The following is a 15,873-nucleotide window of genomic DNA, read 5'->3' as shown; positions in this document are numbered from 1 at the left end:
CGTATGCAGACATGCATAACTCCATGTTAACAAAAATCTTATATTCATTAATTACCCGTGCACTATGCATGTTCTTCGGTTTTATAAAACTTAACATATGCATATCTGGTGTTCTATAATTGATTGAATATGTCAGATGCATACCAAACACGAATTATCAAATAAAAATAACTACTCATAATTATGTTACACTACAAATCTAAATCACTCAACCGTTAGTGGCCTATCAATTTTGTGATTTTGATTGATCAAGCATACTATCAAACTAAAACTAACTACGGATAATATTCAACTATACAAATCTAAATCACTTAGCCAATAGTGACCCATATCGATTTTGTGATTTTGATATTACTTGTCAGGTCATAAACCAAATTATAAATTTTCAAATTAAAACCAACCACTCATGATAATATGTAACACTATAAACCTAAATCACAATATTAACTGCCCAGTCAATTTTCCAAGGAATTAATTTCACTATATTATCAAAATTTATATAGATCTTCTTAGTCACACAAAGTCACCCACCCATTAATGTATATGTTGTTTCTATGTTTCTTTAGTACACGAGCACTTCCCATTGACGTCACACCTCGTATTTTTTTCAATAGAACACATCACACATCGTTGAACTTCAGTAATATAATATGTCATGTAATACTTGTACGTCAAAAAATTGTGCACATTCTCAAACGGCAAACACAGCTAAATTGAACTACAAATCCATCTATTTTTATTTTAATTTAGCCTACTATACAAGATGTTGAAGTAATTTGATAAAGGTGATATTAATTACTCTCTGATCCTAGAACAATATCCAAAGTCAGTAGTTAACCATAATTTCCACCAAATCCACTCAGTACGTGTGTAAATATGTGAACCTATATTTATTTTAATTTCAATTTTTTTAGATATTATCCTATGTTAATTAAGGTGAGCAAAAACATGACGTGTGCTGTGAGGCTGTGATATTCAGTTCTCAGAGTCTACCACTATTATCGCTCTCCCAGTAACACTATTGACCAATTAGCAATTGGCCCATATACTAATTTTAGGCCCATTTAGAAAAACGGCCCAAATACACTGCCTATATATCTCCCTTCTGCGCTTGACTTCAAGCAACCTATATTCACTATTCAGTACATTCCCACACAAATTCAAAACAAGAAATTCATATTCAAATGAAATCCACAATTATCATGATTTTGGCGGTTTTAGTTTCAGCTGGCGCTATAATTTCCATAGCTATGGCAGTGAATGTAATTCCGGCGATATGGTCGTTGGTTCTGCCATGGCTGAGGCCGCCGTATTTGCACATCCTAATCAACGGCATCATCATCGCCATCGCCACCGCGTCGCGATTCTGCCGGAGCCAGACGCCTCCGCCGGCGACTCGATCGCAGCACCTGATTTCTGTCAAAACTCCTCCGCCGGCGTATTATGCGGATTACTCACCTCCGCCGGAGGTCAGGGATGTGGCGGAGGTACCGGAGGCGTACGAGAGTGAAGATGCGGTTATGGACCTGAAACCGGTGATGGTGAATGGTTTGGAAGTCGGCGCCGATGCGGAAGAAGATGAAGGCGAGGACAACGCATTGGACGGCAGTACTTTGACGTACAATCACCCGTTGCCAGAGAAATTCTCGCCGGTGGATCCAACAGGAAACGTTCCTGAGAGTAAGTTGATTTTTTCATTTTCTGCTTTTTATTATTTTTATTTTCAGAAAATTCCTTGAATCCAGAATTTAATATTTTATATTACCCCGAATATTACTAATTTATTATTCGGAGTCAACGACGCCGTTTAGGTTCTTCTAAGTAATTACGCATGCACCATAATTCGAAATATTTCCACCGTATACGTGTTTTATCCGATAAGATATTATAAGTAAATTGTAAAATTATCCACTAAATGAATCGTTATTTACTCCTTAAATATGATCATTCGCTTTAAAGTATTACTTGAGGTTATAGATCTATATTTGAATACAGTGTAACGATTGGTTTAATTTTGTATAGTTCTTAACTACGTGTTATTTCCATCTCAGGACCAAATGAAAATTTGAAGAATTGATCGTATATTGATTTTTCATCATCTCCGAAAATTTCGTATCTTATTTGTCGAATTCGGATTTTTTAGCTTGAATTTCATCAATTTATCTCTGGTATTTAAATTACTTGGCGCGCCATTTTCCAACATTTATGCATAAACAAAGAAGAGTGTAATTTGCTTTACAAAAAAAAAAAAAAAAGTGATTTATGGAGGCGATTGTGACAGGAAAGGCCGCTCTCGATGAAGTTCCGGAACGGCTGGCGCCTTATCGACACACGCGGAAATCGAAGAGCTTCAGAGAGCGTGAGTCGCCGCGGAGTCGGAGAAACTCGAACCGGCGAATTGAGGCGTACCTGGATCGATCGTTGACGTGCAACTCACTATCGCCGCAGAATCAAATCGGAAACATTCCACCAAGTAAGTCTATTTCGCATCATATACTCATTCACGTCCTAATTAATGTTGATGTTGTTGAAGATTTATTATTGTTAAGAGTGACGGCGACGTTCGATATGTTTATCTATGATAAAAAAAAAAGTCGCTTTATTCTTTTCATACAATCGATCACAATAAATAGTTACTGTCTTCTTACTTTACAATTAAACAATTTGGTGTATTTTAAAGTTACATTTCATTAACTCATAATCCATAAAACTGAAAGTTATATTTTACCAAATTTTACTTTAAAAATCTTCACAATGCTTAAAATCTGAGCCACATAAAAAAGATGAATATTGGCAAACAGAGAAAATAGTTATTTATCCAATAAAAATAAATATTGTTATGTCAAATGGGAGTTTGCAGAGTAGGACATGCTTTTTCGAGATCTTATTCCATCCAATTCAATGCAATTGGAATCTTATGTTATAATCATAAAATTCCAATTCATTTCATTAGGAAAGTAAAATAACAGTAGTAGTGATCATTTAGCAGGAGTTGAGGCGAGGGAGGAAGAATACGAGACGCTAGAGAGTGCGTGGAAGAGGATAACGGAAAATGCAAGCCAGACACAGATTGAATCAACGTCGATGTTGATGATTGAGAAAGCGGTATCGCCAAGTGTGGACGAGTTGCACCAGCGAGTCGAGGCATTCATCAAGAAGGTGAACAACGAAATTAGATTGCATAGGCAAAATTCGTCCAATCAGTATATACAACTTAATAGTGCAGCCTAGTCCCCATATTATTTTTTTTTCAAACCTTCAAAAGATAAAAAAAAAATCTTAGATAATTTGCTGCAACATTATAGGATACAATCCAACACAAGTAGGTAAGTTATGAACTGTTTCTTTTATTCTATTTGTGTATATGTAAATGAGGTTTTTCTTTTTTGGACAGACGTAGACATGTAGTAGCTATGTTGTACTATGTTGTTTTGTTCACCCAGTGTATTTGGCTATGAATTTGGAATTTTGAGTATTGTGAAATATTAGAACTCATTTCCTTTTTCTTTTCCCTCATCTAATCAAATCATAGATGTTAATTTGATCATTGTAATTTATCATGTGACAGCCTTTATATGCATGACTATATATAAATTGATGAAGCAAGAATTTCGTCAAAATCGTTTTCATGTTTCATGCTTGAATTAGTTCAACTATTTTGGAAATTATCGTTGATAAGGCCTTTGGCCTTTCGGTTATAGTCGTAACTGCTATAAGACTTGATGGTGAGACCTTCAATGTTTTCCTAGGCGTGGGATTTCGAGAGAAAAGAATACAAACAACATAATACAACACAACATATCTTCATGTCTTTCAAACTTAGCTTCTTAAGGTGCATACTCATCTTATTCTCAAAACTCCGTCAAGTTAATTGGTGTCTAGTGGGTTTGAGACACCTTATTCGCCAAAGGAACTCGTTTTTCATTAAAAGACAAATGCACCATTAAGAGAGCATTCTGGAGTTTATTGTTTTGTGGGAAGAGTGTTCTCCTCTACTCAACTTAAACTCCTTTAATAGTATTAAATTTGATTTCCAATTTTTGTTGTTAAATTTTGTTTCTTTGTTTCCTCGTATTTCTGCCAATAATCTAGTAATTATTTACAGAAACACAATGATTTTATCACATAATATTCCCTCAGTTACATGCAACCTTGATTTTCTCGAATTTGTTTCCTCTTGAATTACCAAACCACCAAACTTACACTCAATTTATCAAAATTATAATCTTATCATACACAATGCAACATATGTTGGATTACATTCCATGAAATCATAAATAGTTGAGTGAGCAATCAATCGTATAATACATAAGAGTTTATGATGGATTAGTACTAAAAGCCCTTAATGTTTCAAAGCTTTGAGCGAATATTATCAGCAGTCCACTTGATTTTCCAACTAGAGATGCCAAAAGAGGCGTTCGTGGTCTTACCATTATTGTAAGGATGAACCATGTAATAAGGCGAATCTTCAGAAAATTCAATCGGCATCGACTCCCAAAAGAGGTTAGGTTCCCAGTCAGCCTCTTTTATAACCTTCAGAATCTCCTTCACCACAATTTGGCTCCCTTCCGATGTAAAATGGATTCCATCTCTGCACGTACCAATTGATTGTTTGAACGCTGTATACAAGGACAAAATTGCAGATACATAGGAAAGTGTAAATCGTGGAGCACAAACTTACGTTAAGCAAGTTGTTGCCCAATCTTCTCGTTGCTGAAGGGCAGTCCAAAGGTTGACAACTTTAACGTCTAACTGCTTGCAAGAGTCCACTAAAGCATCAGCATATCTACGGCATGTTTCATTTTTCCGGACTTGTTTGTCATGTAAAATACTGTTTTTAGAGAGACAGGGAAGAGCAACATTAGATTTATGGCGTGGTAAGACAAATATGAGGAAAATAGATAAAGGAAGTGCAAATCACCCAAAATGTTCACGAATCAGTGCTTCATTGATGGGAGGCGAAGTAAGAAAAATTACTCGGACCTTATCTGTAAGACTCTGTAAATAGTGCCAATTGTTAATTGAGAACGCATGACATTGATGTAGTTTGAAATCAGTAAATAAACTTATATATTGCAGGTCGTTTCAAACTACTGACAACATAGTATTAAATACTACAGAACTTTAAAGACAACACTACGGCATATTCACATCCATATCATAACTAGAATAATCTTGTTGTTTAAAGATCCTACATCTCAACCATTAATTAACAAGCGTTCTAAGGTTGCATCAAGATGAAGTGCAAGCTCACTAGACCTTTTTGTCCCTATTCGAAATAACAGGCCTAGTTGAAAGACATTCCACATGCCTAGTTTTGAACTTAAGCTTTCTTTTCCATACAAATACATAGCCTTCATCAATCATTTTATCTTGATCAAAAAGTAAAACCATTAATAACAAAAAGTTGCTTGGTTATGACAATTCCTGCAGATCATATTGTACAACGAAACCATTTGAACATCCGGTAATCAGTTCATACATCTGGTACAAACCTGTAACCCATAGAGAATACATTTCTACAAAGAAGAGTAGATGAAAGAAGCATTGGCTTACCTTGAGATGAAAATAGATCTTCTTCATGTTGTCAATATATTCAGGAAGAGGAACATGAACACCTAAGCCACTAGGATGAGGGTGCACTGCATCATTCCCACCAAAATACACTATAACCAATGAAGGCTGAACCTCTGCATCCTGAACAAAGTTTGAATTACAGAAAAACATAAGATGCAAACCGATAGAAGCATAAAGGTCACAAACAATTTGAAAAAAATCAATGCTGCTAAGTTTAATTGATTAATTAAGATATAATTTCATCATCGTAGCCAATGAATCTCATTCTTATTACCAATAGATCACACGGATCTATCTCAACTTATACATACGTACATGCATACGTGCTTACATACAAACAGTCAAAAATACGCATAAAAATAGATATACAGAAATAAAAATATGTGGCATATTCAACCATCATTCGAGAAGATACCTTTGGGAAAACTAGGTCCAATACTTGAACAGCGCGCCTCGAATTCCAGCCAGAATATCCTCGCAGAACTATGTCTGCCTAAAAAATTCACAAAAATAAGGACAATAACTAAAACAATCAAATTAACTGAATCTACAATCTCGTATCCTTTTGCAAAAAAAAAAATGACATAAAAAACTTAGCCTCGCACATTTTGAGTAGCTATTACTATCTATTTTGTTTTCCATCATCCGACATAAAATTCAACTTCAAATCTCTAAGAAAATACTACATACAAAATCTCAGCAGCTGAGAAAATTCCTTTCTGAAAATTGAAAAAGAAGAAGATGGAAATAAATACCTTACGGTCATAGAGATCAGTAAGAATAGCTCCCCATCCTCCATTGGAGAAACTTTGCTGAACTATCGATGATCCAAATAGCACAAATTGTGGTCGTCCCGGCCCAACCATATCTTCTCTCCTCCGTGAGTGTAATCACAGGAGAGAGACTGAGTGGGAGTGAGTGTGTGAGGGAGAAACAGGGAGAGTGCAAGTTTATTATCAAGAGACAACTACTATGTAGTACTAATATAGTAAAAAATATTCCCACACCAGCTCTGCTTTTTATGGAATGTCAAGGGAGTGCAAGTTTATTATCAAGAGACAACTACTATGTAGTACTAATATAAAAATATTCCCACACCAGCTCTGGTTTTTATGGAATATCTAGGGATGAGTGTTCGGTTTTCTGTTAATTTTTTTTTCAAATCGAACAGAATCGAACCGAAAACTCAAAATTTTTATAAAATCAAAACCAAACAGAACTAAATTAATCAAAAACCCTAAACTGATAAACATAAAAACTAAACAAAACAAAAAAAAAACGAAATTACATAAATATTCAGAAAAACTGAAAAACCGAATAACCAAAAAACTGAAAAAGCCATAACAAGTTTAGCATCCATCAACCTAAACAAATATAACATCATCCAAGGCTTGAAAAAATATATTTTTCATAATATCCACTAAATCTCCAAGAATTATAAAAAATAAATCAACAAATAAACTAGCTTTTAATTTTAAATATTACGTAATAATGTGTCAATGTCCATAGTACTTTTAAATATGGAAATCTTCTTCAATATCTTCCAAGTGACAATAAGTAATGGTGATTTATTAATTGGTTAAGGCTTGAGATAATGAAGTTGCAATACCTGAAAAAGAAAGTATATAAATGAAACAAATTAACTAAGCAAGAACATTAAACTTCAACGTTTACAGATTAAACTTCAACGTTTAATTGGGATGAGCCACATTTAAATAACTTAATCGAATCATATAGTAGTAATTCAAATATTACAAACAATTATCATTCCAACTCTAATGAACTTAGGTCCCAAGTTCAATTTTTACAACTGAAATAATACTAGAACACTCGAATTAGGTAGTCACTGAGGATGGGACTTTGTAAATCAAAAATGAAATTTTGCAAACACTATCTCGATTATATTAAGCCCAAATGAAAGAAGAGACAAAAGCATTCATATATAACAACACGAATTGGATAGTGGATACTTTCCCCAAAAAATTGGGTTAATCAAACAAAGGTAAGCAATTAATCGAATCGAAGTCGGAGATGTAGAATTTTGAGCATATTCATGTATCAGTATCACAGTAGAATAAATGAGTATGGAATCATGTAGTACGTATGATTGAAGCAGCTTTTCCCCAATCAATAAAACTAAAATAAATACACAAACCTTTGAAGATAGATTGAGTCACTGCCTCACTGGAGTGGAGGCGTTGAGCAGAGCAGGAGTAGATAAAAATAATGGAGGTTGCGTGGTGTTTGATTATCTTCAAAGCAACCAACCCAATTTGTTTTAAATGGGTTTTTCATAAGTTTTGGGTTTGGGGTTGGGGCTTTTTATATTTTCATTTGATTGGGGGAAAAACGTGAACCACCTTGTAGGAATATGTTTCTTTTTTGTTGGGAAAGACGTGGTATTCGACAATGAAGAAAGTATTCTATTAGAATAAAGATAAACACACATACACTCTACCTTATATGTTTCACCTTTTTATAATAGTTTAGTAAATTCTGAAATTTAAATTTGCAGATTTAAGAAAATGAGTAATCATTCAAATGGATAGCTATATAATTATACGTAGCTAATAAAACAAAGGATGAATTTATTATACATTAATACTCTTCTTCATAAAATTATCCGAAAAACATTACTCCATTTTTTTTTCACTTTCTCGACACTTTGTAAGATACTTCGTAATCAAACTTTCAAATGACTAATTAAATGGACATAAATTTTGTCATTGTAATAAAATCACGCGCTATAATTAAAAGTAACTACATGTATATATACAGCTTGATTTTTTGGGGAAATTATACTATATATTCAAAATGTTTCATCAATGTTTCAAATTAGTTAAAAAAATTTTAAATTTATATGAATCATACAAAAAATTTGATTAATATATTAAATTAATACATCTATTAAAGTTCTTTTTTAACACCGTTTAAAACATTGCTATTAGGTTAGTGTTTTTATTTAAAAACTAAGTTTGATACCCTTTCTTTAAAAACAAACAGTTTTAAAACACTCATAATTAGTTTGGTTCAAATTAAGGGTTTTTCCGGAGTAACCTGATAACTCCTTTTCCAGATATTACGAACAATGTTATGTGTGTTAATTCCTCATTTGGTAGACAAAGACATATTGATTACTATTACTTAATATTGGCTACTCTATCATTTGGTAGAATGCTTACATGTTCATGAAAAACATTAACAAATATTATGAAGACATAATTGTCAATACTTTTGGAGATGAGATTACCTCAGCACCCCCCTCTGCAAAATAGATTCTCACAGTTGGCGCGTATCATATGCGAATTTGCCGCCATATCCAGCTCCTTCCTACCATATAAGCACAGTTTCGCATACCCTTTGCCATCGCCACTGCACTCTATACCTCACTGTCGAATTGCATCTGCTTTGATGGCTTCGAAGGGGAAGCGCAAGCTCACCTACGATGGAAGTCCGTCGGGTATAGTGTTTCCGTTTACCCATCTGTTGTCGCTCGCTTTGTAACGGTTTAGGTTGGCGCGATTATATGATAAGCTATTTTTCAAGTACTGCGACTCGTGGACACAACGACAAGGTGAAGGGTGAACGAACGCGACGCTCATGGAGTAAACGTGAGGAGCAGGGTTCCATTCCGGGGTGGAATCAATCGTGTCAATATAGTCAACTTCTTCACCAGCCTGCCCCCCTTATTCTTCCATGCCATCGGCTAGCTCCCCTCCAACCCCAGTTGCATCCAATTCATGCTCGACAGGGTCCTCAGACATCTCCCCTCATATGTAGTTGTGCAGGAGGAATCATGTCATGATCAGACGGCCCTGAGTCCGAACGGGGTAAAAGCTAGCGTTGCGCAATATGGCCCAGCGCATCTTCAAGATAGCAAATGCCCGCTCAATCACATTTCGTGCCATGGTATGCCGCATGTTGTAGAGTTCTCGTGGACTACTCGGCCTCTGATTTTGTGGACCCCATTCCTTTAGATGGTACCTGACTCCCTTAAAAGGTGTAAGGAAGTCTTCACTGTTGGCATAACCGTTAGTCGCACAAGTAGTATGTTCCTGCAAGGTTTAAACAATGCTCCAATAAACGGTGCTCCAATGAACACTATATCGGCTTAAGTAGTATGTTTTCTAACAAACTGTATGTGGAACATACAAACTTTATGATGCCAATAAATACTTAGATTTAAGAGCAACTGTTAACAATTGTAAAAACCGACCAAATACAAACTTTTAAAGTAATACCTCAAGGGACTTTGAGTCCGTTGGGACGAGACACAACATCACGAAGAATGCGGGAATCAGCAACTAAACCCTCTCATCCCGGCAAGACGTAAACGAAACGTAGGAACCTATCACACACCGCAAGCGTGTTTGTAGATATCTTCCCTTTGCGTGATCGATACCGAGGTGCGTTAGACAGGCTCACACGTACGTTGATGTATGTGCCGTCTAAAGCACCAAGGCATCCCTGCATCGTTCGTATACCGGATTCATGAGTAACTTATGAAAAAAACATAGCTCAAAATGCTGAACATATTTCTAAATGGTTTACGTTTACCTTAAACCATTTCCAGCGTGGATCGTCGCACGTATGATCAATTGGACTCGGTTTCACTAATAGGACACTGTGTAGATGGATAATAGCACGCAATACTTGGTGAACGTAACGGCTGACAGTGTATCCAGACCTTATGAATTCAAATCCAACAATCCAATTTTTCTTGTGGTGCGCAAGGGTGCTAAAAAAACATGACAACCTGCTCCTCGACGCTGACATATCTCTGGTCTACTAGTCCGGACCTTTCTCAGAGAATACGACACAACCACCCAAATGTGTTGCGGTCCATTCTGAGATTGTTGATGCAGTTCGTGGTCAGTTAGCTTGTATAGTCTGTCCAGACGTTGTACTTGGCTGGACACTTTTGTGTTCATGTGGTATACGACGGCTGCACGACCACCCCATCTCCTGTTCTGTGAAGAAATCATGCCACGAACCGCGGTCAACAGGGCCAGCAAATCTTGTTGCTGGGTTCGGACAACAGGGCCACGAACCGCGGTCAACAGGACCACTGCCTCCGTCTCCTTCCTTTTTTTCTGTCTGTCGTTAACCATCCTACCAAAATAATTTAACAAACCTCATTAATAACCAAAAGCTTCATGAGCAGTTCGTTTGGTTTAGAAGAAGACACCAACAAGTTTATGGTAAAGGTAGCATCTAATCACCATAACATCAACAATCAAACCATATAAACATCTAAACACCAAATTGGACACAAGGTATCTACTCATGAACACAATACGCCCACACAACACCAAAGAATTATGTGACTGTGACTGTTTGTACACTGAAGTAGTTTAGGCTAGACAAGAAGGAACAAGGCTACGAGCTGTATTCATTCCTCTTCGACTCAGGAGCAGTTGCGGTTTAGATGAAAACGGTACAACTTCACAAACTATTCAAAATCCACCATCAATTTTCCTTAGGCCACGATTATTGGGCAAAAGAAAACCATAGCACCCAAAAACTAAAAATTTCACACCACAGTCGTTACGTCGACATCAATAAAATATAATCCGGATTAAGGCAGGGAAGATTTCCCTGAAATAGGGTAAATTATCGTAGTTAACGAAAGAGGGCATACCTGCTGCAGTCGGTGAAGTCGGTAGTACGCCTGATAGTGCAAATCCTTACAAAAAATTGAAATTGAACAAACAAATTGAAGTCAGAGATCAAATAAATTTCTTCAATTTGAGTGGATCTGAAATAATCGTCTATTCACCAGATGTTAACAGCCAAAAAAAATGAAATTGGGGGTTTAATTCAAGCTTCATGCAACGACTTACCTAGTCAACAACGGACGCCGGATCTTCCTCCGCGCAGACGCCTCTTGTGAAGGGTATGAATTACTGATGCACTTTTTATTTGCACTATAAATACCTGCAAGTATACAGAGTAGGTATAGTATAGCAAAAGGTTAGTACCGGGTATCGAACACGGGGAAGATGTACACAAAGTGTCTATCTTCTACTAGAACTCAATTACTATCTGGAGAAACAAGAATTTTTGGAAACTTTTGAAAACAGTAAATATTAAAAACAGTAAACAACTAAATGCAAGCAAATCACGGAGAGAAAAGTATAGAGATAAGGGGAATTCCAGGGATGTGCTTTCACTTTTATGGTTATACAAATTCCAAACTACAATACCCTAGCACAGTTAATACTTTGAAAGGACGAGTCACCTAGCTTATGCTCATGCGATACAAACGTTGATTACTAACATTAGGGTTGTCAATCCTAACACGTAACTCCAAAAAGCTCCTAAGACCCTTGAAAAGTCCTCACTCTCAATTAACAGTGCCGTTTTAAAGGAAGCTAACTGTAGTGTCTACTAAGTGGATCTAACTCGCTAGAACTCTGTCACAGTTATGAAGCAAGTTGTATTGAATCATACATAATTGTGTCACTCAATTATGAAGCATCATGATTAACTTAGGGAAGAAACAAAGTAAAAACAAAACGAATATTAAATAGAAAACGGAATTGTATAACCAAAGTTGCTACTAACACATCCCTAGAATCCTATGAGTTTAGTTACACATGACTGAATAAACTAAAAACATAGATTGAAGGGAAAACAATTTGAACATAAAACTAAAGCAAATAAAACCCGTAGGTTGAATCCTTGTCGTTCTTGATGTTATTGAAATCCTTCTCCAACTCATTGCACAATTGAAGTACTCTAGCTTTTGATCTCTATGAATGTTGCAAGTAGTCACTCTTTTTCTCTATGAATGTGTTCTTGTTGTGTGAAACTTTTTTTGATGAAGCTTGAGGTCCTATTTATAGGGGAAGATTATTCCTCATCATAGAAGGAAAAGATCTTCAAAATTTGGTAAATCTTGGAGCAAATCTAGGGCTGGTCGGATTCGCCGCCTTTCTCCGGCGGGCCGCCGCACCTTGGCCGGCGGTCGCCGCGTTGGAGTCCAGAGACTCTGACCCTTCGGTGGCGGACCGCCACATGTCCTCCGGCGGTCGCCGGGCGAGACTCTTCTCCTAGCGTAAATTTCCGAGGCGGGCCGCCACATAGCTCTGACCGCCGGGCGCCGGCGGTCGCCGTACAACTTCGCGGCGGTCGCTGGTCGCCGTCTGACTCCAGATTTCCAGACTATGCGTTTTTACTCCCCTTTTCGGCTCAAATATGCACATTTCTCACAAAACACGTCAAAATACCAAAATGTATAGAATATGCAAATAATGGACATGTAGAGTGATTTTGATAACAAAAACGGACCAAATAATGGCCTTAAAACAGTGCAAAATCCGGGCGTATCAATTACGTTGCCTTTAATTTGAAAACCACGGGGGCAATTTGGGCATCCTACAGGCGAACATGAAGTCGGTGAAGTGGAGAAAAGGTTATACCACAAAGGTCCTCCGATAATGTTATGCTAACATCGCTGAATAGTTTCTGGATTTGTAGGAGATCCGAAATTCATTTGCCGGGTTCTGGGATGAAATTCTGCCGCTACCAAATGCCCGAGAAGATGAAATAAAGGCACCTTTGTGGGGATATTATGGGTTTGTATCAATTCGTATGACCTACCAAACAAACCCTTAGTGAAGATTATTTGTTATAAATTTCCCAAATAACACAACTATAGCAAAACCCCGTTTATGAAGTAATAATTTGAAGTTGAAGCTCCTTCTATAAAGGTTTGTCTTCCTAAATTTAAAATTTTCATCCAAGAACCAAAATAAGTTGGACTCGCACGCCGGCCTAACATAGGCAGGGTCGCCACGAATCTCCCACTTGCCATCCTGATGGAATACAGCAAACTTGGAAGCAAGTTGCACTTTTTCCTTCATTCCTCCTTTCAAAGCCTGCAGGATTATAAAAAACCATTATTTCAAAATCTTATTATAGCGTTATGTATATTTCATACAGATAAATTTCTACTTGAAATACCCCAATAACCAAGTTCTCTAAACTTTATAGGCAGGTTGGACGCAGAAAAAAATGGATAAATACTACTCCTTAATTATGCAGTAATATTATACACGGCCTTATTCTTTAATTTTATTTAAACATTTAAAGATTATCCCCCACGACCAAAATTTTTATGAAATTGTAGATGCGACCGTCGATGAATTAAACGTTATTGTCTATTCATACAAAAAATCAACGCCGTTCGTCTGATAATATATACTACACATGGACAACAAGATATTTCTCAATGGTGGGTTAATATCAAACAAAGTCAAACTTCGTAGTTTTCCTGATAATTTTTACAGTTGGGCAGAGATGACCAAACTTCATAATTTTTTGACAAACTGGCCTATTACTAAATATAAATATGTATATTTCCCAACACATGTTTCGACAAACTGCCCTATTGCTGAAAGACGCGGTCAAGCCGTTGAAATAAGCCTCTGTAGAACCAGCAGCTCCTGAAAGCTATACAAGATCCTCATTGTTTCAACAGATCCCAATTACGCTCAAGAAATTGCTTTGTAACCTTCTTTTTCAAGAACTTCAGCAATGGTGATATCCTCAATTTTCACGATCCTGCCATTCTCCTGCAATCATAATAATATTGAAGCATGTGTTGGGGTTTGTAAACTAAAAGATGCTTCGAGCGTACATGCCTTTGTACAGTCAGCTTGTGCATGTATACGAGAAACGCCACGTCCACTTGTTTACCTAATTATGAGAATAAATAATATAATATAATGGTTTATTATTGAAATATGATAAACAAGTCTAAGGCTTTTTACTAAGAAGGTCAAGTAGGGAAATTCGATGAATCTCTTCATGAGTTTTCCAGTAGGGGACTTGGCCAGATCTAGTAAGAAGAAAAACGTATTCACAACCTAGATAGGCTTTGGCTACCTATTGGTACGGTTGCGGTGTTTGTGATAATTCTCTCTTACCTAAGAAGAGATTAGTAACACCGATGTGGTAAAGCACTGAAAGGATCTAATCCGAAATGTATTATTTATTGCTATCTACTGAAAGAATATATTTCAGAAAGTTTAGTATTTTCTAGTCTATGATATTAATATCAATATTGTTTATTCAATCAAACGCCACTTTGACTTATCAATATGTGAGAGTTTGTACGTAACTCAAGTTCATGATATCTTGGGTGGTAGTAATTGAATAACATGAAGGTATTGGAATATTATTTCATAGAATTCGCGTACCCAGTGTGGTATGATTAAATCCCTAAAAGGGTGATCCCCAATGAGGTATTTGAGAGAAGAATTTATTATTCAGAAATCTGCGCAGTTGGAATTTATTCCACGAATAATAAATAAAGTTTCAAACTAGAAAAACTCTTTGGAGAATTAATTTAATTCTAGTCACATAGCAGACAAAAGAATTAAATTGACGGATCAAGATAATCTTAAATGCGGGAAATATTATAAAATAAAATGGACCCAAGTTATTTGTAATTTGGTGATTTAAGTGGGAGTGCAATATTATTCTTTAGTGGAACAAAATAATATTCCATTGATAATATATTAAATCATGGGTCATTTGATTTAATTAGTAATTTATCTAATGGGTGAGCCCAACACTTAAGTCATTCCATGGATCCCCATCCTAGCCCAACAAGTCCATTATAAATAGTGATGAGGTGTGGAAACCCTAGCACACCATTCAACACAACACTCCTCCCCCTAAACCCTAGTAGCCGTCGTCGGCTCTCTCTCTCTCTCTCCTTGCCTCGGTTTTCGTGTCTTGGCACGTGGGAGAATTAGGTTTTGTTTTTGTTCTTGTTCTATCCTAATTCATAGGATTAGATCAAGACAATATCGAGTTTGTGATTGGGTTTCCCTAGATCTCTTCAAGACTATTATTGATTATTCAAGATCCGCCCACACGGATGGATGATCAAGGACAAGGGAATTGGTTGGAAGATTCACGGTCGATAAACCAAGGATCTCCGGGTGGTGCAGCTAGCAACTTCGATCCTATGATGGATCAAGAAGAGGTAACAATCGAATCTACATCGAATATGCATGATTATGTGTTTATTTGATGTTATATCTATAGATCTATGTTTATTGCATGAAATTGGAGTCGAATGCATAATCACCTAAATAAATCCGTCTAGGACCTGTTTGTTTTCCGTGTCTTCCGCTGCGGTAGTCCCAACAGCATGATACTAGGAAAATCCAAACTTGAAAGAAAACTACCCTCCACACACACATGGGTGGGGTTGCAAACAAGCAAGGCTTTCTTACCATTACGTGGATGTATGTTGGCTTTATGAATTCTAGAAGACGT

At 36.6% G+C, this 15,873-nt stretch overlaps 2 protein-coding genes across 4 annotated transcripts; one reads left to right on the top strand and one right to left on the bottom strand.

Moving 5' to 3' along the window:
* Positions 1-1,133: 1,133 nt before the first annotated feature.
* LOC125196706 (uncharacterized) lies at positions 1,134-3,509 on the top strand. Of its 2 annotated transcripts, none has more exons than XM_048095318.2 (3): positions 1,134-1,680; positions 2,282-2,473; positions 2,990-3,509. In XM_048095318.2, the coding sequence occupies exons 1-3, from the start codon at positions 1,185-1,187 to the stop codon at positions 3,229-3,231; spliced, it is 930 nt and encodes a 309-aa protein (XP_047951275.1). In that variant the 5' UTR covers positions 1,134-1,184; the 3' UTR covers positions 3,232-3,509. The 2 variants fall into 2 exon arrangements, with proteins under 2 accessions (XP_047951275.1, XP_047951274.1); XM_048095317.2 differs by having other exon boundaries at positions 2,987-3,509.
* Positions 3,510-4,209: 700 nt separating this feature from the next.
* On the bottom strand, positions 4,210-7,907 carry LOC125192035 (GDSL esterase/lipase WDL1-like). 2 transcript variants are annotated; one of them, XM_048089488.2, is made up of 7 exons: positions 7,733-7,907; positions 6,333-7,186; positions 5,993-6,070; positions 5,557-5,697; positions 4,922-4,998; positions 4,682-4,831; positions 4,210-4,591 (listed from the first exon to the last, which is right to left on the bottom strand). In XM_048089488.2, the coding sequence occupies exons 2-7, from the start codon at positions 6,441-6,443 to the stop codon at positions 4,351-4,353; spliced, it is 798 nt and encodes a 265-aa protein (XP_047945445.1). In that variant the 5' UTR covers positions 6,444-7,186; positions 7,733-7,907; the 3' UTR covers positions 4,210-4,350. The 2 variants fall into 2 exon arrangements, with proteins under 2 accessions (XP_047945445.1, XP_047945446.1); XM_048089489.2 differs by having other exon boundaries at positions 6,333-6,481; positions 7,733-7,906.
* Positions 7,908-15,873: the final 7,966 nt, after the last annotated feature.

This window comes from Salvia hispanica, chromosome 4 (genome assembly GCF_029641045.1).
Source record: "Salvia hispanica isolate PSC_SH4W2 chromosome 4, Shi_PSC_v1, whole genome shotgun sequence".
In the NCBI taxonomy this organism is placed as follows: domain Eukaryota; kingdom Viridiplantae; phylum Streptophyta; class Magnoliopsida; order Lamiales; family Lamiaceae; genus Salvia; species Salvia hispanica.
This window is presented reverse-complemented; position numbering and strand designations above follow the sequence as displayed.